This window comes from Coffea arabica, chromosome 4e (assembly GCF_036785885.1).
Source record: "Coffea arabica cultivar ET-39 chromosome 4e, Coffea Arabica ET-39 HiFi, whole genome shotgun sequence".
Lineage (NCBI taxonomy): Eukaryota > Viridiplantae > Streptophyta > Magnoliopsida > Gentianales > Rubiaceae > Coffea > Coffea arabica.
This window is the reverse complement of record NC_092317.1, coordinates 46,999,542-47,023,214: the sequence shown is the minus strand read 5'-3', so window position 1 is coordinate 47,023,214 and position 23,673 is coordinate 46,999,542. Positions and strand designations below refer to the sequence as shown.

Here is a 23,673-nt window from a genome sequence, read left to right as displayed (position 1 = left end):
GTGTCTCTTGGGGTTCGACTCCTTCCATTGTCTTGTGTCTCTTGGGGGCGGAGCACAGGCCAGGAGGATTAGTCCGAAAGGAATATCTCCTGTGATGAAAAAAAAAAAATCCCACCACCCTTTAATCTAAACCAGGCCAATGATAGTTCAGCAAGTCTTAAACAAAATCCAAGTCTAAAGAAGTATGCAAAAAAGTAAACTTCCCCAATTTTTTTTTTACGGTAACGATAGTACTTTTATAACCTAATCTATCTTAATTTGGGAGGAGGGGAGATTAAAGAGACTATGTATAAAGGATTATTAGATATAAAAACCTAATTTAAAGGGAAGGGATCCTAAAGAGATTGTGTATAAGAGGTTAGTAGGTATAAAAATTTGACTAAATCAAAAAGGTGTTTGACCCCTCCTTTAAATTTTTTTCAAAATAGATAGGGTTCGAATCCCCACCTTATAACTCAAAGAGGGATTTAGTCCGGTTTTGATGACAACTGAACCATATTTCAGTGGTTTGCCAAGTTTGACAGGTGACCAGAATGCAATTGCATGCATAGAGAGACAAATGGATCTAGGACATAAATGTGCCAATTGGCCAGTCATGCCAGCTTCTTCAGCCGTTCTCCTAACATCTTTGGCTCTTTGCCCTTTTTTTACATGGTTTTGCATTGGTGGGTCGCTTTCCACTTTAACAAACAACAGTTAAACAGTGATAGTTTTCCACTAATCCATCATTGGTTAGAGGCTGAAAGCAAATTAAATTGGACCATTCATTCCTTTCTTTTTGAGATCTCTCTATTTGTCTCTTTCAAAAACAGAGAGACCCCTTTAACCAACTTGGTTTAAGATAGTATAACAGCCATTTTTATTTGAATTACAAAAATTCCTTATATTTCGCAACACCCCTTTCTCTCTTCACCTTTATTATCAGCAAATGTAGGGATGCCTATATCCTACTACCACATAAGCATATTTATCTGATTTTGAATAATACTAATAGAATTAGAGTCAAAGTTTCGATCTTTGGAAAGTTTTGGAAGAGCAAAATATGGCAACAAATATTGGTATGATGGATAGTGCATACTTTGTTGGGAGGAATGAGATTCTAGCATGGATCAATGCCAGGCTTCAGCTCAATCTTTCTCGTATTGAAGAGGTACCCTTTTGGATTTTTCAGCAATATGTATCTCCTTTTTTGTTTATGTGCATGAATTTTGGTACATATTTTCCTTCGGTGATTTTCCATATAGAATTTTCAAGAAACCATTTTTACGTTAGTTACAAGCTTGAATGGTTTTGGCCAATTGTTCAAGTTTGACTCTTGAATTGAATTCCGGTCATGGTTATACAATGGGATGCTTTTGTTATTACATGTTCTGTGGACAAAAGTTGAACCTTTATGCTTTTGCCTCGTCCTGGGCCATTATATTGAGGTGAAGTACTTGACCCTTTCTTGAAATATGTATGGAGGCTTTTGTTTCTTGCAATCAAAATGTAGTTTTTATTCTCTTCACTGGTAAGTCGTAAAGTGAGTGCTTGACTGTTGTTGATTAAATCAGGCTGCAATAGACTCTGGTATATGATCAGCATCTTTTGGATTGCTTCAAGTTTTTGCTAATGCATTCGAGCACTTACTGACTTGGTCAAAGCTTCTTGTTTTCGTCCTTAGGTTTTATGCTGTAATTCAACTGTCATTTTAGGTAATATTGAGTGTGAACAAGGCGATAGGTAATCAATGTGGTTAATCATTGTGGTTCTTGTTGGCTTGATGTTGGAAAATGGCTTCTGCCATTAAATATTGAGTAGCTTTAGATGAAGGAAAGCCAATCAGAAAACTGATTCTGATCTTCAATATGCTGATGGCTTTGCTAAAACACATTTTACAGCCTTAGATTTTTTTTTTTTTTTTGCTCATCTTACAGAAAATAGCATTTGACAAAGGAGTAGCTTTCTTTTTAGCTAGTCATTGTGTGTCCTGTAAAGGAAAGCTGAGAGTAGCTTCTGCCCTTAAATATTGAGTAGCTTTAGATGAAGGAAAACCAATCAGAAAACTGATTCTGATCTTCAATATGCTGATGGCTTTGCTAAAACACATTTTACAGCCTTAGTTTTTTCCCCCTTCTCATTCAACTACTTATGTATCTCTACTGTGTTCATCTGACAGAAAATAACATTTGACAAAGGGTTAGCTTTCTTTTAGCTAGTCATTGTGTGTCCTGGAAAGGAAAGCTGAGAGGGATGCTTTATCCTTTGCAGTATTGATTTATCTTATCTATAATATTTTCTTTTGATATAATAGGTGAGGTTACATGTCATTCTGAATTCTGAAATATTCTGACAGGACGCTTATCTTGTAGTTATGTCAAATTGACGGTCAGATTACTATAAGCAGTGATCTCTCTATGGCATGATCTACTTTTAGTCTTCATTCATCTATGCATCTCCTTTCAGGAAATATAGTATTCAAACTGTCCAAGCATGCCAACTAGACATGATATCAATTCATAATTTCTTTGGGGCATTGATAAATCCTCCCTGCTCTTGCTGAGTACGTCACAAATGATATGAATAGGGAGAATTGATTGCAAAGACTTACCCAGCTGCTTAGGAATAAGTTAATTTATGAATTGGGAATTTTGCTTCTTCAAAATTTGTGACACTTCAGTGAAGAGACATGGTGCTTATCTTGAATGTAGTGAGTGTTATACAAATAGGAATTCATTTATTGCTCCACTCGCCTTGTTAAGCATGGGTAATACTGTTGAAAACTAGTTGCAGTTTTAAATTTTGACAGTTTTAGTGGGAAAATTGCATGTGAAAGTGGTGTGAAGCTTGTGAGTCTCTTTCTCTCTCTCTCTATTTGGCTGAGCTTGTAAGTCTTATATACTAGGAAGACATAATCTTCCAAGAATTATGTAGGAAAATTCACTATGAAAGAGCTTGGAAATTGTCATGCACCCACAGCAGTGTACAATGTATGTTTCAAAGGAGATGTATTTTTTTTTTTTGCAGAAATATGAGGAATTAATCAATTATGGGGAACGATTGTGGCTATCCAATTGGTAGGCCAAATTTTTTTAATAGAGTTCAATGCATCCAAATTGATAGATTTAGCCATTGGATTTTAGCCCACTTAGTTGAATTTAGATATTACTTTCAGGGATCAGAGTCGTATTTTCTGAACCAATTTTTGGAAAGAATTATGCCAAAACATGACTCCGCAGCTTCTCTTTTCTGAGCAATGGAAGTTCTGAAAGACAAAAACATTATCTTTTAAAATCTAAGCATTTACTTCCATTTGTGTACTTCATTTGTGAGAAGGTATTTTCAATCTTTGTTGCCATTGCTAATCATCTTTTTAGGTGATGTCGCATTTTGTTGGCAACTTCATTTGCATGCTCAATAGTCATCAGGTATGCAAGACACCTTCTTGCAATGATGCATAGTTTTAGATTTCAATTTCTTTTGCTAGGCTGCATCGGGAGCTGTCCAATGCCAGATGATGGACATGACTTATCCAGGAGTGGTTCCAATGCACAAGGTAACATGTTTGTCCTGTCAAATCTGGCATCTTCATGCATTTCTTTTAGTTTTTCCTCTTACATCTAGACCATTTTGTGCACTTGTAGAATTGTTGACAGATATTTTTACATAGGTGAATTTTGACGCAAAGACAGAATATGATTTTATTCAAAATTACAAGGTGCTGCAAGATGTATTCAATAAACTGAAAATTGACAAGGTAAATCTTTTCTATGACCCATTTTGAAGCATTTAAGTTATGCTTCAGAACTTTGCTTCCATGTTCATGTTGACCTAAGAACTCAATAGTTTCTTACTGGCCATTAAGACATTATTCTGCTACCTTTTTCTTCTTAGTTGGGTTCTTTGTTCATACGATCCTTTAGTCAGCATTAGACTTAAGAATCAGTTATAACTTAGCTCAAGTAAATGAAATAGTCTCCTTCAGTAGAATTGTATGTTTGACATGCTGCACGTTGTGGAACTTGAGTTATGCAAGTGATATGATAAATTTAATCAATACTTGTTAAGCGGAAGAAATAACAACTGCAGGTTGCTGAAGTACCTATTTGTTTACTAAAAACCATACTGCAAGTTGAGCAACTTGAGTTATGCAAGTGATGTATGTAAGAAATTCAATTAATACTTGTTAAGCATAAGAAGAAAGATGCAGGTTGTTAAAGTACCCATCTGTATGGGGTGCTTTCTACTTGCTATAAGCTCTTGCATTGTTAGGCTCCTTTTCCTTTTTTCCTTTTGTTCTTCTTTTCTTGGAAGAAAGCAGGGCTGTTTTGGATATTGTAGGGATAGATTGTGCCCATTCTAATATGCAGCTTCCAGTTGGAAATTTCTGCACCGTTGCAATTTCTTTTCTGTTCAAGTTAGATTCCTTCTTGTGAAAACAACAATGGTGGATAAGTGCCATTAATATTTCATTCTCATCATTTTGGCTTGGGCAAATTCTATTAACTACTCATTGTCATTGAACATCAAGCCATGCGTTTCTATAGACTATGTGTACTGACTTGTTGCTGACCTGGTATCGAACATTGATAATTCTATTCACGTTTGCAGCATATTGAAGTCAACAGACTTGTCAAGGGTAGAACTTTGGACAACCTGGAGTTTTTGCAATGGCTTAAACGTTATTGTGATTCCATCAATGGTGGCATCATGAATGAGTACAGTACTTCTAATATGCTTAGACATGTTAAATCATTGACACCAGCTTCCTTATATTTGTCTCTTGCATATTCTTGAGTCATCCAGGAATTATAACCCTGTGGAGCGCAGAAGTAAAGGTGGGAAGGAACGATTTGTAAGGACCCAGAAGAGCTCAAAGTCTCTGCAAACAAGCAACACGCATGACCATGCCATCGGGGATGGGTTGGGCATCAACAAGGTTGCAGGTAGGGAAAAATCACATCTTCTTCTTTACTATTTGTGTTTCACCATTCTCCGAGCTTAAGATTCTTGTTCGCTTTGTGTTAATGAAGGGACCAAGTTAGGAAGGCAATGCCCAGTATCTAGTGGGGTTAATTCCTCAGTGGAGATTCAGGCATTGACAAAGGAGGTACTTAGGTCATATCTATCTCGAATTACATTCTTAAAACATCTTTTAGCTGTCAATATATCTAATCTAAGTTGTACTTGCATCACTGCTAGTTAAACACATGCAAACAAGAGTAAATGAGTAGCATCTATCGCATCTATTTAAGGTTGTCAAGAATTTAAAATCGAGTTTATGTTGAATCATAATGATAAATAGATGATTGCTATGACTCTGCAAATCTATTTACTCACTCTGCTGATGATGCTTTTCTTCTGAAATGTTGTGCAAAAATAAACATGTTTTTCCAGTCTTTGAATGTCTTGTACTAATTGGTTTCATTACATGCTCATGCAGATTACAGATCTGAAGCTGTCAGTTGACCTTTTGGAAAAAGAAAGAGATTTCTATTTTGGGAAGTTACGGGATATTGAGATACTCTGTCAGAGTCCTGAATTAGAAAATATCCCAGTATGATTTCCTCAAAGGTCCCCTGAATCCTTGTCTATTGCTATTGCTTGTCTCTGTGGTGTTTCTTCAAACCCGTCTTACGCCATAATGTAATCTGTACCCCTGTCAAAATATCTAAACTTTCGTCAGAACCTGTTCCAGTTTCCCAGCTTTCCTGAGTTAGATATATTCATCATGGTGCCTCGATTTGTACTTTGTTACAAATGCATATCATTAGCAAAATGAATTTTATTCATCGCTTTCTCTTAAATCTTTTGCAGATCGCTGTTGCAGTTAAGAAGATTTTGTATGCTGCGGATGAAAAAGAGTCTCTACTCACAGAAGCTCAAGAAATTATCCACCAAACCATGGATGGCCAAGCCGAATTGAGCAAGGAGGGGGAGGAAGAAGATTAGACGAGATGGGTTTCTTGCCATTAAAGGTGGGAGACCAGTCTAACATTTGTCCCAGAAAGTCTCTTTTAGCTTTGCTCAAATTATGTTGGTTATCTATCCCGTAATGTAGTAAATAACCTGTTACCCCTCAGCTGTCTTGGATGTGTTAAAAAGATGCCAATGCTATCCCCCTGGAAAGAAACCAATGTCTACTTTGGATCAAAATGGTCAAATAAACAGCATTTAGTTTACTGGGGTATAAGCTGCAACTTTCTGTGTAGGGAATGAAAGTATGAATCCTTCAGCTCCTTCCTCCTTCGCTATTCCCCCTGGTGGATTAGGGGCTGGAGGTCAACTTTTTTAATTCAAGTTTATGGCTTTCGTCAATTCAATATGGAATCTGTCTGATTTGTTTGTTTCAGTTGTCAACTTCCCCCTCCCCCTCCCCCTGTAAATTGTGCAAAAAGAGTAACGACAACTAAAGAATGAAAGATCCAAAGAGCAAAGGCCAGCATATTCTACACAAGATGATGGTATGTGACCATAAGAGCATAGTTATTACTCGGCCGGGCCAACGGTTTAACCGACCATCTTGATCTAGATGGGTTGGGTTGGTAGTTAGACCGCTGATCGGTCAATGACTTGTCGGTTTAATTCGCATAGTTATTAATCGGCCGGATCAACAGTTCAACTAACCATCTGGACAATTTGGGTTGATCGTTAGATTGGATAATAATAACGAAGTAGTCTATTGACTAGTTAATGACATGATGTTTTAATTCGAGTAAAATTCAAAGAAAACTGATGGATTCAACAACCAATTTAATTCTTACTAATGCTCAATGCACACCAAATGTGTGTACAATTAAAAAATATATAATACTTATGGTTATATATTTTAAATAAACTTTTTATTACTGAAGCAAACTTTAAATTTTTAAATCCTTTTCATAAAATAATTTTATATTGATAGTTGTAATGTTTAGGAGTAGTTACATTGAAGAAGACATACACTTAAATAGTTAAAAGTTAAAATAGTCATGGATAGTTATAGGTAGTTAAAGTAAAAATAGTTTTTGTAAGAGCAAAAAAGAAAGTTCATAAAGTGACGATAAATGTTAACCTCAATGTCAAACTCCTTACTCAGGTGCAACTTTGTCGCTTATTTGTATTGTCTAATTTATTAAATGTAAACTTTTTAAATTATGAAATGTGTGTATTAATTATTTCTAATTTTTAATTATTTTTGTTCTTTTACTAATACAACTTATATACATGCATTAGGGGTATTTATGGAATAAAAGTTTCATCTCTTTTCTTAAAGTACTTTTTTAATGTTACTTTTTCTAATTAGACTAATTTTGTTATCAAAACCTTAATCTCAGGAGAAGTTTGTGTAATTTTGCAAACTTCAAGGGAGGCTAGCGATATTGTTAGAAATCTCAAGGGAGGTTTCTGAAATTATCCCTGTATATATAGTATAGATATTATTTTCAAATATTCAAAAATATTATTATATTATGTAACACCTGTTCAACTGGCAACCCGCAACTAACCCGCTAACCTATTAAACCTGTGGCCTTGCCAAGCTGATCCGGACTGGGTTAATACATAATAACTATGCACGGCAGGACTTGAAGGATTATTCCTTAATAAACTAAAGTGTTTTTTTTTTTTTTTGGAAGGAAATAAACTAAAGTTCTCAAGGGTAAATTGCTGAAGAATCGAATTCCAAACGAGTTTTAGTTCGAATTGAATTTTAGTTCGAATCGAATTCCAAACGAATTTTAGTTCTAAACCTTGACCAGTTAAATAACACAAAACCCAATAGGATTACATAGTCACCTAGCTTGTCCGTATAATAAGTAATAACCTTGTGCTCATGAAACTTGAAAACACCTAAACTCCCATGGAACCAACTTTGATATGAACTCCTATAACCAAACCAATTACAGTTCCAACAAAAATCGAAAAGGGATTACAATTGACACCCTACTCTGATCATCACATTGTCTATATAATACCCTCGTAAACTCGTACTCTCTGAAATTATTTAGCCTTTAGTAATTTCTTGTTTCTCCCTCCATAGCCATCATGATCTCTTCTAAGCCCTTTTTTTCTTCTTCAATCTTACTTCTAACAACCATTCTAATTTTCGTTGGTTCTCTTGGAACAGTCCATTCTGGTTATGAACCAAGACATCCTATTTCTCAGCGTAAATGGTCTCATGAACCGTTTCCAATCTCTGGTGCATCCGGACCAGAGAGCCTTGCTTTCGATCGTCATGGTGATGGTCCCTATACCGGCGTTTCTGATGGCCGGATTATCAAGTGGGATCGGAACCAGAGTCGGTGGATAAATTTCGCAACAACAACTCCTTTCAGGTTACAATTAATGTTCTTACAACTATTATTTGTGAAAAATTTGTGTTTGTTCTAACTATTTATGTGGACTGTCTGTACTGTTCTTGTTACGTGTATGTGACCATGCATATTCTTGTAGCTATTGTGATTAAGTACGAAAGGTCATTATTGTTGTTATTATTATTTTTTCACCAAAATTACTATTTGTCATCACATTATGAAATTTTTTTTGGATTATTTCATAGAGAAATTACTGGTTAAGGGTTTCAGATTATGTAGATTATGATTAACTTTTCGCACGTCTGTCATCGTTCTTCTGTTTTTGTTGTAAAATTAGCGAAATTGTAAAAAAAAAAAAAAAAAATGTTCGTATGATTTGAAATCGTACGTAGTAGCTACTAATTATCTACAAATAAGATAAGAATTTTGAGGCATGCTTTTGTCCTCTAGAAGACAAGCCACAAATAATCCTCCGATTAATTAAGGCAATCGTATCTATTTTGAAAGCATGCAATAGAGATATTAATCAGTTGTCATGTTCAAATAGGAGATTATTTCGAATAATATTTTGAAAAAAGTTATATCACTTTTTTGTAACGTGATATATATATATATATATATATATATATATATATATATATATATATATATATATAATAAAAAAAGTTATTAAAAAATAAAAAATAAAATATTAAATATTAAAAAAGCATATTTATGATTCAATCGATTTTTTTTTTTTTTTTTTTTTTGCAAATACAACTCTATCCAAATAGATTTTGTTGAAACTTTTTTTTACACACAGAGACGGATGTGAAGGTTCAGAAGATCATGTCAACACGGAGGCTAGATGCGGAAGGCCACTAGGCCTAAGTTTCGATCACAAGACTGGTGACCTTTATATTGCGGATGCATATATGGGGCTCTTAGCAGTGGGTTCCAAAGGTGGATTGGCCACACCAGTGGTGCAGGAAGTCCATGGTTTTCCTTTTAAATTCCTCAATGATTTAGTTATTGATCAAGATAGTGGAGCAATCTATTTTACTGATACCAGTACAAGATTTGAAAGAAGGTAAACTTAATAACTCAAAAGAGTGTGATTTTGCTTTTTTAGTATTGTCCAATGCTTGAACTTTTATCTCATACACGTGCTTTCTTCCTTCATAATTACATATATATATATATATATATGGCACTGATTTGGTCCAAAATTTCAGGGAATTTGCCAATGTGATGTTTAGCGGTGACAATTCAGGAAGGCTATTGAAGTTTGATCCAAGAAACAATGAAGTAACAGTTCTCCTGCACAACCTCATGTTTCCAAATGGAGTTGCGCTGAGCAAAAATGGCGATTTCCTTCTTGTCGCCGAGACCACAAATAGCAGAATACTAAGATATTGGCTTGAGCCATCATCAAAGCTCGGGAAGGTTGAAGTCTTTGCAAATCTTCCGGGAAGGCCGGACAACATCAAAAGGAACCAAAACGGAGAATTTTGGGTGGCGGCTAATTCAGAAAAGGGTGGTTTATTCAATTGGATTCTTTCACGTCCTCGGTTAGGAAATTTCCTAGCCAGAATCCATTTTGATTTTACTAAACTGGACTCGCTTTTTGGTAATCCCGATGATGCGTACGCTTTTGCAATTAGACTGAGTGAGAATGGCGACACATTGGAAACGATAGAGAGTTCAGAAGGGGAGACGTTGAAGTACATTAGTGACGTAGATGAAGAGAGTGGTGGTAGTTTGTGGGTAGGGTCTGTAGTACGTCCTTTTGCTATTAAGTTGAATGCCAGCAATTAGAGTTGTCTCAGTTGACATTATTATTAACATTATTGATGGATCAAAAAACATTTGGTCATGTAACTACCGCAGCATATTTTGTATTCAAAAGTTGTTGTTTCTCTTTTTTATTTTTCCAACATTCTGGAAAAACGGTCATCACAAGAAAATTGGCAAAGTGCAAAAGCCAACAAACTAAACTATAAGCAGGCGATGAAGGCAATCCTTCATATTAGCTGTGGTAGTTACATCATACCTGATCCAGGAAGATTAATTTTGGAAAATAAAAAATAAGGAGCAAAATCTTCAAATTTACAAGAGGAAAGGCATTTATTGATTCACCTTAAAACCAGCTTATTCTTCGTTTCCGCGATGGTATATGAGTGCAATCGGTAGTAACCTCCTTTAGATTTTTTTTTTTTTTTTCTGTTTATGTAGGGAATTTAAAATTTTAAAAAAAAGTTGTTGAAGTGAAAATTAGATGTTTGACAACTCATCTGAATTTAAATTTAAAATTTAAATTTTGCTCATATGTCATGCATACAACTACGATAGTGTATATACTATCAGTGTATACAAGATTTACTCATATAACAAAGTAAGAACTGTAGGAATTTCCAACCGGCCAACTTTAACTGTAAAATCAAGATTTAAAAAAAAAAAAACTTGCTTGGCAAATTCTGGCGCAAAGTGACAAATTGAAAGAGAAGAGGAAGCTGAGGATAGAGCGACCGTATGGCGTAACAAATTTGAGCTGATCACAATAGGGATCAAATTTCAAAATACCCTGAAAAGAAAAAACCGAAATTGCATGGAAGCACCATGAGAAAAATCACGCTTCGCAGCAGAATGCTGAACTGCATCTTAGCGTTCTTTTCCTTGCCTACATTCTAACGCCTCTACACGTAATGCTAACTATACACCGGGCAAGAATGACTGTACATCACATCTGAAGCAGAATTTCATTACTGTCAAAACAAAAGTGAAAGAGCTCTCAGAAAAAGGGTAGCTATAAAGCCGAAGATTTGGTACAACCCAAGTCTTGCTGCTCTTACTGCATCAGTTTATCATTTGCTCGGATATCGATCTTAGTTGTCAATGTCTCAAGCTGCAACAGATAGACAGAGAAGACAGTCCAAAACTGAAGAATAGGAGCAAAAGAGTTGTAAGATTGACATTTTTGTGTGCGACCAATATTGATCTCTTCTCCTAGTAGAAAATGACTTCCACAGAGTAGAGATTGATCATCATATGCTTGTGTAGTAGCTTATTGACATATATATATATACACACACACACAAAGGTTAAACAAAATATTTTTGATATTTTGGGTTAACCATTTCCACAGCCTGGAGTTGATTGAAGAGAGACCTTTTCTTCCTTTTGATTGGATCCGAAACCTTAGATGCTAAACAAAAAACCAAGCATAGCCAGTCTCTCATACATCTAGTGTGTGTATATGTATCTATGTGCACATCACCTACACAGACAAGTTAAATCATAAAAGATTCGTACTAGAATGACTACCACCTACAACCACGAGAAAGTTAAAAAGTATTTCCAAATCATTAACTAAGATACAGCAACAGCTATCCAGAGACAAAGATGCCATTGCTTTTCAGTGATGTCCTCCATGTACTCTAGTTGGTAAATTCCTTAACAGTCAAAAACTAGACTGCAGTGGCTGTCATATAGGTTGCTTAACTAGACTTCCTAAAGCACAAAATGCCTTGGCCCAGATTTCTTGTATGGCAGCTGGAGATAACCAATATCTTATTGAAATTTTGAAAGAACAAAAACATCTTACCAGGAGCAATTGGTTAAGCATCAACTGTTTAATACATTAAGAATGCATTGCCAACCCCTCTTCACCAAAAAACAGAAATCACTACATGATGTTTTGAATCAACAGCAAAGTATTTTGTGATGGCATTTTAGTTTAAATCTGGAAACAATTTTCCGATCATGTAATCCTTTCCACATTCTTCAGTAAAGAAATCACATAAAGGTAATGTCTGAGAAAGCACGTAATAGTAGCTCCTTAAAGGCATGTGTAAATATACCTGAAGTGAATTTGTCCAGAAGACTGCCAAGTGGCTTGAGTTAGTGTCTAAATCTACTTAATGTCAGACATCCTCTACAACTATGTGCAGAACACCTCCCAAGCTCATTGGAGCTTAGCTGGTTAATTGGCTCCAGGAAGAAGAAATGCTCAGGGAATTGGAGTTGTTCTCTGAAAATGGATCCGAAGTTCTGCAGGAGGAAGCCCCTTGAGGCACTTTTGCAGACATGTCCCTCAACTACACAAAATTTTTGTACAAGAAGAATGCATTTAATGCAACTTATGTCAGCAATGAATGAAAAGTCAATGATTCACGGAGAATGGACAAACAGCATCACATATGAAATAAACCCTGAAAAACTAGTAATAAAATGGGTATCACATAGTTCAGTGTATAGGATAAAAAAATAAATGCTTATTATCAGCTCAACACCTCATAGTTTGACTCTATTAGGCAATATGCATGCGCACTGTTCCAGCAGAACATGCTTGCTAATAAAATTATAGCCAAAAAGTTTTAGGACAATTGTCCAATAGTCCAAAGCGTTGTAAAACCAATATACGATGGCATGCTCTCTAAAAGATTGATAAATCATGATATGCAAACAGGAACATATACCAATATTATCTTCCTTGAAAAGCGCCATGAATCTTTTAAAACACTCATGTACAAATCTTTTCACTCGAAGTCTATTTCAAAATCCACATAATTAATATACTTCTCATTTTGCAGTAATTTAGAATCATCTTTGACAGATAACAGAGGTTATGCCCAGGATGCAGTTTATACCTGCCTGATCAGTGAGTTTATTACTTCCTTTGCAGCATTGTTTTTCTCTGCCTCATACCTTGCTAATTCTGTAGCGTTCTTTATTTGGCTTGATGTTCTTTCCAGTTCTGATGCCAGGAACTGAGACCTGCAGGTAAGAATCTCCACCTACATATAGTATTCCAGCTCCAGTCATCATCATACTTCAAAGATATATTTCTGTTAATCCCAATTACTGCACAGGTATTTTGATATTTTAGTTGAATTTTATTTCTCCAGCTGCTGGTATTACTTATTCCACGTTGCAACTGTTTTGCCAGTTAATTTAGTTGTCACCATAAAAGGTCATTCTTTTAGTGTTACACTAAACAAGCTTGATGAAATGATCTTTCTTGCTCAGCTAATTGTTAGTCATGCAAAGAACATTATCATTTTGTTGTCTCATGAAATGTATAGCCAACATTCATTATCGTTACCTATAGAATGAAGTAAGAAAACTGGATATTTTCTAAGGCTAACATCATCATCAGACTTATAGATGAAGATGATACTACTTTTGAAGCAACAGATTGTGCAACGAAATAAGGTTGTATAGGGCCTGCTGTGTTGTGAAGCCCTCACAGATCAACCATGCATAAAAAGCATAATATCGCTTTCATAACAAATAACAAAAATATATGTCTGCAGACATGTGTTAAAAGCTTATGGCTAAGGAAAGATAACCCATGAAAAATTGGCATCAGTATATGTGTGTGCGTCTGTACATATACATATATATATATATATATATATATGGGAGTCAACTCTTCATCACCATAGTTAGCACATCCCATACCCACAAAACCAGAAACTACTCAAGGAGTTTACATAAAATGTTTAAGCAAACTACAAAATGATGCAAGCCCTGAGTAGAATCCAAGTATTAGCTACATTTTGAAGATCATAGAGTAATCATTACATGCAATAAATAGAATTAGCCAGATAAGTTGAATACTTTCGCCTTTAATTATCTTACAGACAGTCTATTAAAAAATACCACATAGCCGTCATTTCTGAGAGGATAAGATTAATATTAGTTGGGGCAATGCCAATGGCACTTTAATTATTTTTAATGGCACGCTGCCTCCTTTGTGGTTTTTGCAAAAGCACACAAAGAAAATGGGATGTCATTAACAAGAAGTATAGTATCAACAACATTAGCTTATTGATAATTCTAGACAAGTGGCAGTCTTCACACATAGACAAGGAGCAAAGGCAAGGACTCACTAGTGCATTTATCAGTTCCCTCAAATGTGAAAAGTTATATGTGCTTACTAGTTACTATATATCTACAGTGACATCAATATGCATAACTCATCCAGAAATAAAATGTCAAATTTGGTTACTCTGATGCTTGTGAGGGATGCCAAAATAACAGTAGAAAGACCTTCATGCAAGTTTAGGGCAAGCGTATTCCTCTAAGTGTAACAGCTTACCTGTTCTCTCAAGAGCAATATTTCTTTTGTCAAACTGTCACTTTTCTGCTTTGAATCATCAAATACTGCATCAGGAATTGAAAGAGGAGGAGAAGAAGAAGGCATAACCAATGCAGATTGAAATGGACTTGATCCTCTAGAGTAAGGAGATGATGGTTGAGAATGCCCTGTTGAACCAGGAGCAGAAATAGATACTTTCTCAGGGTAGTCCAACATAGACCTTGACGGAGTTGGTATGCATGACTTATCACATAGTGAATTTTCACTACCGATGGAAGAGGAATGCCCACTGATTGAGGTTGACTTTAGGCTCTTCTTGTAATGTCCAATATTAGATCGTCTGAATGAATCAAAAGAGGAGAGTTTAGAAAGAAAACCACGAGGTTTGGTGTGAAAGTTCTCTTTCTCCTTTTCCTCAACAGCATTTCTCCCCTTGGTTCCGCTCAAGGCCTTGGGAGGTAGAAAACTAAAACCTGAATCCGAGCCCTTATGCAGTTTGGCAAAACAATTGTCACAAACTCGATAGGGTTTCTTCATATTTGGAGCCAAAGAAGCTTTTAGAGATTTCTTACTGCAGCATGCCCTGCAGAAGGCAAGCCCACAATTGTAGCAGTTCTTACATTTCCTTTTGAAATTAAACGGACGAGTGCAACCTGAACAAGTTGAACGATCAGCTAGAGACACTTGTTTATGAAGACATATAGCAGCAGTGAAGTTGTTCCCACAAGCTAAAGCCTTTACTTGTTTGTTCCTCAGACCTTCAACTAGTGTAGGAATGTCCCTGTCATTAAAGTCCCCATGCCCTAACTGACCATTTTTTCCCCTCCCCCAGGTGTAAACTTCAGATGTCGAACTCAGGGCCGCAACATGAAAAGAGCCACAAGCTATATCTTCGATAAAAATGTTTTTCAATTTTCCCTGCACACAAGTGGGCAGCCCACCAGCATGTCCAGGATTTCCCAGTTGTCCATAGTCCGCTCTTCCCATAGTGTATACTTCACCAGAGGCTGTAAGAGCAACTGTGATGCTTTGACCACAGGCCACTTTACAAAAGCTCATCTCTTCAAGAGCAGTAATGCAGAATGGTAAAAGTCTAGGTTCTTTATCCCCATGTCCAAGTTGGCCTTCATCCCCATTTCCCCATGTGAATAGCTTTCCACCTGATGAGGTTTCTGAACTTGTTGATTGAAAAGAAACATCTACTACAGCAGCAGTATGCCAAAATCCACAAGAAACCCTTACTGTTCGAAATCCTTTTAGAGTTTCAACTTCCCTGGGAACACTTGAGCTGCTACGATCTCCATGACCTAGAGCACCAAAGGATCCATCTCCAAATGTGAATAATTGACCTAGCGAAGTGATAGCTGCAGAATGCCAAGGTCCACAAGAAACAGACAACACATATAAGTACTCCATCTGACCAGTTACTTTTTTTGGAGTCCAGTGGCTAACTTCATTTCCATGACCAAGAAGGCCTAATTTATGAGTTCCATCTCCCCATGTATAGAGGTCTCCTGATACTGTGAGAGCACAATTATGATATTCACCGCAAGCAACGGAGTTGATACTCAATCCATTGAGAGTCTCTACTAGTTTCGGATTAGCAATGTCAGTTTCTACTCCATGTCCAAGCCTACCACCAGATCCCTCACCCCAACTGAATACCTCTCCCCTTTTTGTAATTAAAACAGCATGTCTACTTCCACAAGCAATATTCTGAACATCAAGTACCAGTGTTGATTCCAGAGCCTTTGGCAGAAATGCATCTTTTTTAGCACCAGAAATCTCTCCAACTTTGTGCACACCCCCACCCAACAATCCATCACCAGTTCCTTCCCCCCAGATGAAAAGATCACATAGTCTATCAAAATCTTCAAAAAAGGACCTCTGGCTAGATGAAGAAAGTGCACTGGAAGAACTTACTCGTGAAGTATCAGCAGAGCTTTGCCCACTTACATCATCCATATTTGTGCAGGACATTGAGCTTGTTGAATTTGTGAAAGAATCTCTCTGAGGAGAAAAATCCACTGAATTGTTAAGTAAGAATTCCGAAAATACTCTTCCCAATTTTTTCTGTGGAGGCTTTTGAAGAGAAAGCAGGTTTCTATGTACTTGTCTGGAATCCTGTTCAAAGAATACTAAGCTGATTGAATTAACTGCAGTAGACTAATTCAAGTGTCAGTTCAAAGCAGAGAAAGAAACCTCATAAGCAGCATCTCCACTGCCAGTTGACACAGTGGGCCGTATATTCCTTTGAGCATCAGCACTTGAAGTGTCTGATGATATATCATCACCTTTTACTTCTGTTTTCCATCTTTGATAATTCCCCTTTGAGATCAATGCCTGAAGGGCGATAAACCAGATTTCTGCTTCATCCTTATCTTTGCACATCTGTGAATATTGTTTACAGATAAGACAATCCCTTAACTTTATTGAGTACAACATTCTTAGAGAATGCAGCATGTGAGATGAACATAAGTTTATCTCCAAAAACAGAAGAAGAAGCTGAGTGTAAAAGCAACTCTTTTCTTAGTTCTATGAGAGACTTCAAGATTCTGTTGTTATTGCTCAAAAGGAACCATTGGTCAGTAGAAGAAGCAAAAGGCATCACTTTTATAAGGGTGTACGCTAGTCAAACATAATAATTCATGCCCATAAAGTAGAACCACAAATTGGACAGGAGGAAAACAGTAGCTCTTCTGGTCCCAGTTCAAAGAGAATTATGGAGGACAATCGAGCATCAAGCAGAGCGTGTTTCTTCAATGGCAAGAAGGAAACAAAACTCTGATATGCATGTCACCAATATTAAAATTCAACAGGTCAGTTGTAGGTATGAAGCTTTTCCAAATTTCTTTTTGCCCTCTAAAAGCTGTGTGCCATTTCAACTTAAGTGTACAATAGATCCTTGTTTCTAGTCGGATAACGGGAAGTAAGTATTTTAAGAGCAAAATTCATTTTCTAAACTAGTACAATAAGTGGCCCGGGAATTAGCATGTCCTTATGTGATACCAAAAACCAATCTCATACCCATCTGCTTAGCTACTTAATCTATTATTTCGGTGCTATATTTGCTATCTGCTTCTTACATGTTTCAATTTGTCAACATTTTCGTTCAAAACCATGTCACTCTTGGTTAATTTGTATAGACATTAGAAAGGATTCATTAGCAAACTACAATAATTGCTTTTCCACTTCATGTCCTAGTTTCTTTTACCTCTAAATTCTCATGATTGTTACTAAGTCAACTCCATCTACTTTGAATCAGCCAAATATTCATCTTCATAGTTCCACCTGGAAAGGGTGGAGATGCAATTTTTTGTGCAATGATTCGTGAAATGGAGGATGGGGTTTTTGTGAAATTGCCACCTCAATGATATGAAGGATTGAGCTATAATATGATGCTCCAAAGTATTGCTTAATTCACTGTATGGAAGAGGGTGTATGTGGGTCAATCTAGACTGTTCAAAAAACTAAACAGTATCCCCAATCCGAACCAAAACATGCCTCAAAATGATCGCCCATGGTGATCATTAAGTACCTGGTCCCTTTTCGCAAGGCCTTCTACCTCCTAACTTTTTTTAACATGTCACAGAATCCCTTTCAGAAAAGAGAAATCCCCTATTATTCATCTTGGTTTCAACATATAGATGATTTGCAAGGTTTGAAAGCCATCCGAATTACTCAAAGGATGTGCCAGTGCAGATATGTACAATTAATCCTTGATTAGAAGGTCAAAATTAAGGTATTCACATGAGAGTCCTTCTAAGAAAAACAAATTAATTTGCCTACCAGATCCAAGGATCGTTTTCCATATATAAGAGAAAATGATTGATATTCCTTTTCAGGTCGAGGAAAACGTTGGAATACATCCTGCAAAAACAACCATAAGATGAGTCAATTGAACCGTGGATGTGGCAGAAGTTGAGTGATATAATCTGAATTTAACTGTCAAATCAAGTTAATGATAGATAATGTTTCAGGGATAATAGATGGCACCGAGCTCTCATTGTTACATAAATGCAAACACTATCTATTGGTTTTTTTTTTTTTTAGTCTCACCTAAACCTGCTAGATATGATCTTAATCCAAGTTAAAAAAAAAAAAGGACAAGCATCCTATGAAAGTCAACAAAGTACATGAGAGATGCAGCAGAAACAGCATTAATACAACTGATGCACTCATGCAGACTTGTTGTACTAAAACAGAAATAACATCCATGATCATGTAGAATGAACTGAAATTGCCTTCATAAGACAATCAGCATAAGGACTAAGGGAAAAACTAAGCAGCAGGGGAATCACTAAGTGACATGGTTGTATCAAGGCTGATTAGTGGAACTGGAGGATAAGATGCTAGTAAAGATTAACAGGATGCCGAAGCAGGATACAAGAACCAAATCCAGAGAGGTGGTCAGAATATGCTGCAATGATTATGCTCTATTGATAGTTGTAAGCGACCAAGTCAGTTGTTGGACAAGCTCAAGATAGATTCATGACAAATACTCATGCAAAGTTGCATGACCGGTTCAACACTCAATGGTACTAAATGCATCAGAGTAGAAATCATTATGTGCAACATGATGCATAAACTGCAGACTTGTTATCAGAAAATCAAGCATGCGAATGATTGGTTGAGTTCACTTCCCTATGCCTAAAGCTTATTTTGTAGGCTTATTGAACAGAGCACATTACGCAGCATCTTTTGTAGTTTTCTTTCAAACAGATGGCTGAATATCATAGAGCGTAAGCATACTTTTGGTAATCTAAAAATTCACAAACAGCTATATCTGCCTAGGATTTTAATTTAACCGCTGTCAACAATATGCTAAATAGGCCTCTGCACATAGGTCTCCAAATATGGTATTACATCATGCTCTTTAAATGTCAAATATCATTGGCAAATTCTACATATGAGTCCAACCATAATTGGGAAGATTGAGACTATCTTGAAAGTGTCAAACCCTGCATGTTATGTTTCATATGGCTCCACTCTTTATTGTGTTTTAGCTAATCCAAAGTAAAAGGAACTTTAATTCGAAGCAAGATCTTCAAACTCTAAGAAACCAAAGTAGATATGACTTCTTCTGTTGCAATTCATATTTTCATTCTCTCTCTGGTGGTAAACCACAGCACAGCACTCAAAGCTTTCAAAATTAATGGTAAATACAAGCAAGAGATGCACATAGAACAAACTTACAGTACGCTGTCCAGGTATAATTCGTGAAACATGATTCAGTCGAAGCTGTTTCTCCTCCTTACCAACAAACCATATTAGTGTTGTCTCATCCTGAAATGCATGTATGTGAGCCAAGTTTGTTAAAGAAGTGTCTGAAAGCCTCATTATGCACATTTTATAGGAGGCTACAGGTGTGAAGAAAAATGGAACATGAGGAAGAAATTAAAAACCAAAAAATTAGATATAGGACCCTATTTGGTTGTAAAATCCGACAAAATCATAGAAGAAGGGCTCATCCTGGTTGTAGAAGCCCCTAAAATCATCCTAACTGTGTCCGAAAATTATTTGCAACCTCTTATTATTTTTTATTTTGTGGTTCATCAAGAATAGGAAGAGGAGGGGGGGGGGGGGACCCAACCCAGAAACTAATCGAGCAGTAGATGGCTTGGGAGTAACCAAGCTGTCCCCACCTGGATCCCTTTCCCTCGACCAGGGATCCCTACAAGAGATTAACAAGCAACCTATGTCCTAGAATCAAATTTCAGTGACATACAGAAAGGAGCCATCAAGAAACCTTCTAATATTAGTTTTCAGAATTATGTATGGACTGAAAATTGAATGCCAGATAAACCAAGTTTGCAATAATTAAATCACTGTTTTAAAAACACTTTCAAATGAAATTTAGGAAACCTAAAATTAGAATAGCATCCATACACTAGCAATCAATTGAAGTCAAATTACTCCTGGATATGAGTGCAATGGAGCTTACATTAGAGAGCTGAAAAGGGCAAAACTTTGGCTTCCCTCTGCGGCCATACTTTAGTAGATACGAGCCTCTTTTCAATGCTGTAATAGCCTGCAGTTAACAAGCAAAAATCAACTTCGAAAATCCCCATCAAAGAACCAGGTACACAACAGATAATGAATATGAATGAACCACCACCAAACTAAAGAATTTGGGTTAAAGCAATCACTCAATGTTAGAATTTGGAATATTTCCTTTAAAAAAAATAAAAACAAAAATAGATTTAAAAGTAGTCAGTACTAGATTGTCATCAAGTTTTTGAAGACAAACATTAAGAAATATATGATGCACAAAATGAAATAAGGAGCTGAATTTGGCCAGGAAGGTCTTCCTATGTTTTATTTAGTTTTCTGAATGATTCTCTTTCACCAGCTGAACACTAAGTTAGAACAGGGACTAATCTGACCAGTCTGCCACAGTCTCCACTTAATGACTATCACCTCAAAACCAAAGGAAAAACCAGACTGCAGATTAGTTCAGCTGTAAATAAAGTCTGTGTTTCATAGATTCATTTTGACTTTCATCAAGCATATAAACTCTCATTTAAAATTCATCAAGCATATAAACTCTTATAAGCAACAATATCTTGATGTGAAATTAGGGAATTATATCTTTTCCTATTATGGAACGACATGTTGAAGATAAGAATTGTAAACGAATTTTATGATGTAATTGTCAAATTCTAACTCCTCTATAATCTAGTAGCAGCGACAAGAGTCAGATCTGTAAACTTCACGAAGGGAGAAAACCATACTTGTAGAGAAAAAGCTTGTATGTAAGTCATTCAATCCGGTCATTGTACTATTAAATGGAGAGCTGAAAGTTTCTTTCTCATTTAGTGCAACAGAAAAACTTCAAAACATATATACCCAAGACATGGCGAAAACTTATTACCTGATCAATGTTCCTCTCAGCAACACTGTTTCGCTGTAAGTTAGTCATTTAAGCTGCTACATCAAGCTTGGTGCTTCGAGCAGATAAAACCATCTATACAATGCCATGCCTGTAGAACATGAGAAAAAAGAGCCAAATTTTCCTCCAAAGAAATCTTGAAATGCTATTATCCTTGGATACGTGTTCGGTTCTCATCTAGTATTATTTCCACAGAAAATCTAAATGATAGGTGGAGCAGGTTACCAATGGTGATAAGTCGGAATAAAGTAATCAAATCTACAGTCCAAAAGTAAACAAAAACAACCAAAATCCAGTGTATTTACATCATTGATGTTCCCTACTAGTTTCATTCATAGATCACAAATGAACATGCTCAGGTACCTCAAAACTCTATTACTGAAACTCCCTGGCATCATTTAAATTCCTAAAATTTAGAAATTACAAAACTGAAAACCATATGAAGAACCACTACAAACTCGTAGTTTTCATCCAATACTAGTGGATCTAGATTATTGGTATCCTGCTAAGGAATCATAAGCTATCCTTAGAAACAGAACCTTGGATGAACACCACTCTAACTATGACAAAGACAGTTCAATCTCTAAGATCCGTCAAAAGTATTGCACTTCTATTTACTAGAATAAAAAGTATACCATTTTGACCGAAAAAAAACCATTAAAAAAAACACTAAAATGATACATCATAGGTACAGAGAAAACACTATATACGTTTCCAGGACTAAATCAGAAAAATAAATCCGCGAAATCAAAATAGTGATACTTTATGCAATATATATGCACAAATAACAGCTGAAACAAACAAAAAAGAGGAAAACATCGACATCAAAACATTACGGAGAACATACATTAATCACTACAGTTTCCTTCAATCTTCTACTGTGCCATAAGAAATTGGAAAAAACCAGCGCTAAAATCACTTTTCCTAACTTCAAACAGCAACAGCAGCTAGGGATTGTTCAAAAATTATTCAGATAAACACACATTATTAAAGATCACTAAACAGCATTATCCAAACAATTAATCTTCTAAATCCAGTTTCTCTCTTCTTAAAAAAAAACTAAATGCGTAAATGAAGAAATCAGTACAATAACGGCATTGATAGTCATTAATGCATTTACCTAGAAGAAGCTGAAAAAAAAAGGGTAACTTGCTGCTCCGAATACGTGACGAATCCGAGGTGATTACGAGCTCTGAAATTGCCGAAATTGAATATATCGAAATCTATGCAGCGGAGGTATTTTTTCCCCCTCCGGCGAGAACGACGATGATGAAGCTTGTGATGGAATCAAATTCTTCCTGCACAGAGCAAAATTTCCAACTGAGCAAGTCTTTCTCTCTGTCTCATTTCCGATGTCTATATATAGCTGTGTTGTATGTATTTTTTTTCCCTCGCGGAATTCAACTGTTTTTTTTTCCTATTTTTGTCAATTTGTTTTTCGGTTTTGGGTCCAGGGGATTTTTTGCGTGGGGACACGTCAGCTACAGAATCTGAATCTGTTGGAATAGGTAGGGCTATTTATGTAATTTAGCTTAGTGATTGGATTAGGGGGGATCAGCATCTCAGGTGTTGCCTCCAATCACGTGGATTCCCGCCAGTTTCTGCAGCCCACCGGTGACCAGACGCGTGCTTATATGATGATTTTTGGGTGCCTACAAAATTGTTATTCTTTTTCATTTTTTTTTGGGTAAGCTCTATATATATATAAATAAAGACTCACACTTGAATAGATCCAATATTCAAAGAATCAATGGCTCAGATTGTACTATGCCATCCATCTGGTGAGCTCTATGTAAATAAATGAAGCTTTTCAGATAGCATATAAATTATTATCTTTATACCATTTTGACTCGTCAACTATAAATTATCACAAACAGATCCTTGAACCAATAAGAAACTTAGGTTCTTAAGAACTTCCGTCAATTTTAACCATTAGGTGTCACGGAATTAAGACTAGAAAACAATCTAAAAGGTTTCGTTGAATGATTATTTCAACAAATTAGGACTAGAAAAGATGAAAGATGAAAGAAGAGGAAGAAACATTAAAATTAAACTCCATGTTATTAGTTGATAGTTTTATCCCTAGTTCCGTTACATTTAACGCTCAGAATTGATGGAAGTTATTAAACTAAGCATTTGAGCCTCCCACAGGTAGCTCGATTGGGATTGATAAGTCCGTCTTTACGGTAAGGTCCCATGTTTGACCCCCGCTGTGGTAAAATTGCTGGCATCCTTGGCAGGATTCTGCTGGCCTTAGAAAGATTAGTCTAGGCAAAAAAAGGCTGGGACACCTCCTAAGTGAAAAAAAAAATTAAACTATGCATTTTTTTTTGGTTCAATGATTTATTTGGGACAAGTTATAGTTGTGAGGTCAAAACCGTGCAAAGTGATCGAGTCCTCGAAATAGTTCGCTGGGCTTGGTTCAG

At 36.2% G+C, this 23,673-nt stretch overlaps 3 protein-coding genes across 6 annotated transcripts; 2 read left to right on the top strand and 1 right to left on the bottom strand.

Moving 5' to 3' along the window:
- The first annotated feature begins 641 nt into the window (after positions 1 to 641).
- Positions 642 to 6,304, top strand: LOC113741598 (microtubule-associated protein RP/EB family member 1B). Of its 2 annotated transcripts, none has more exons than XM_027269161.2 (8): positions 642 to 1,150; positions 3,467 to 3,535; positions 3,650 to 3,736; positions 4,591 to 4,697; positions 4,786 to 4,925; positions 5,013 to 5,089; positions 5,423 to 5,553; positions 5,797 to 5,933. In XM_027269161.2, the coding sequence occupies exons 1-7, from the start codon at positions 1,043 to 1,045 to the stop codon at positions 5,540 to 5,542; spliced, it is 708 nt and encodes a 235-aa protein (XP_027124962.1). In that variant the 5' UTR covers positions 642 to 1,042; the 3' UTR covers positions 5,543 to 5,553; positions 5,797 to 5,933. The 2 variants fall into 2 exon arrangements, with proteins under 2 accessions (XP_027124962.1, XP_027124961.1); XM_027269160.2 differs by having other exon boundaries at positions 643 to 1,150; positions 5,423 to 5,536; positions 5,797 to 6,304.
- Positions 5,937 to 10,182, top strand: LOC113741096 (protein STRICTOSIDINE SYNTHASE-LIKE 10). Its single transcript, XM_027268580.2, has 5 exons — positions 5,937 to 6,015; positions 6,192 to 6,260; positions 8,087 to 8,294; positions 9,076 to 9,342; positions 9,488 to 10,182. Exons 1-5 carry the CDS (start codon positions 5,937 to 5,939, stop codon positions 10,068 to 10,070), a joined length of 1,206 nt encoding a protein of 401 aa, XP_027124381.2. The 3' UTR covers positions 10,071 to 10,182.
- Positions 10,183 to 10,785: 603 nt separating this feature from the next.
- Positions 10,786 to 22,627, bottom strand: LOC113741263 (PH, RCC1 and FYVE domains-containing protein 1-like). 3 transcript variants are annotated; one of them, XM_072048004.1, is made up of 10 exons: positions 22,368 to 22,627; positions 21,230 to 21,338; positions 20,300 to 20,386; positions 19,552 to 19,641; positions 18,145 to 18,225; positions 16,558 to 16,746; positions 14,356 to 16,479; positions 12,902 to 13,048; positions 12,113 to 12,349; positions 10,786 to 11,190 (listed from the first exon to the last, which is right to left on the bottom strand). In XM_072048004.1, the coding sequence occupies exons 2-9, from the start codon at positions 21,275 to 21,277 to the stop codon at positions 12,227 to 12,229; spliced, it is 2,889 nt and encodes a 962-aa protein (XP_071904105.1). In that variant the 5' UTR covers positions 21,278 to 21,338; positions 22,368 to 22,627; the 3' UTR covers positions 10,786 to 11,190; positions 12,113 to 12,226. The 3 variants fall into 3 exon arrangements, with proteins under 3 accessions (XP_071904105.1, XP_027124562.1, XP_027124563.1); XM_027268761.2 differs by having other exon boundaries at positions 21,230 to 21,322; XM_027268762.2 differs by lacking the exon at positions 22,368 to 22,627 and having other exon boundaries at positions 10,786 to 11,157; positions 21,230 to 21,299.
- Positions 22,628 to 23,673: the final 1,046 nt, after the last annotated feature.

What these genes read in the sequence shown, in the direction of transcription:
- LOC113741598 (XM_027269160.2), top strand. Translation starts at nt 1,043, where the DNA reads ATGGCAACAAATATTGGTATGATGGATAGTGCATACTTTGTTGGGAGG. An exon ending in ATCTTTCTCGTATTGAAGAG is followed by an intron (nt 1,151 to 3,466) that starts GTACCCTTTTGG and finishes TTCTTTTGCTAG; the next exon opens with GCTGCATCGGGAGCTGTCCA. An exon ending in GGGCATCAACAAGGTTGCAG is followed by an intron (nt 4,926 to 5,012) that starts GTAGGGAAAAAT and finishes GTGTTAATGAAG; the next exon opens with GGACCAAGTTAGGAAGGCAA.
- LOC113741096 (XM_027268580.2), top strand. Translation starts at nt 5,937, where the DNA reads ATGGGTTTCTTGCCATTAAAGGTGGGAGACCAGTCTAACATTTGTCCC. An exon ending in TGGTGGATTAGGGGCTGGAG is followed by an intron (nt 6,261 to 8,086) that starts GTCAACTTTTTT and finishes CTCTTGGAACAG; the next exon opens with TCCATTCTGGTTATGAACCA. An exon ending in GCAACAACAACTCCTTTCAG is followed by an intron (nt 8,295 to 9,075) that starts GTTACAATTAAT and finishes TTTTACACACAG; the next exon opens with AGACGGATGTGAAGGTTCAG.
- LOC113741263 (XM_072048004.1), bottom strand. Translation starts at nt 21,277, where the DNA reads ATGACTAACTTACAGCGAAACAGTGTTGCTGAGAGGAACATTGATCAG. An exon ending in CTGAGAGGAACATTGATCAG is followed by an intron (nt 20,387 to 21,229) that starts GTAATAAGTTTT and finishes TGTTAACTGCAG; the next exon opens with GCTATTACAGCATTGAAAAG. An exon ending in TAAACTCACTGATCAGGCAG is followed by an intron (nt 12,350 to 12,901) that starts GTATAAACTGCA and finishes AATTTTGTGTAG; the next exon opens with TTGAGGGACATGTCTGCAAA.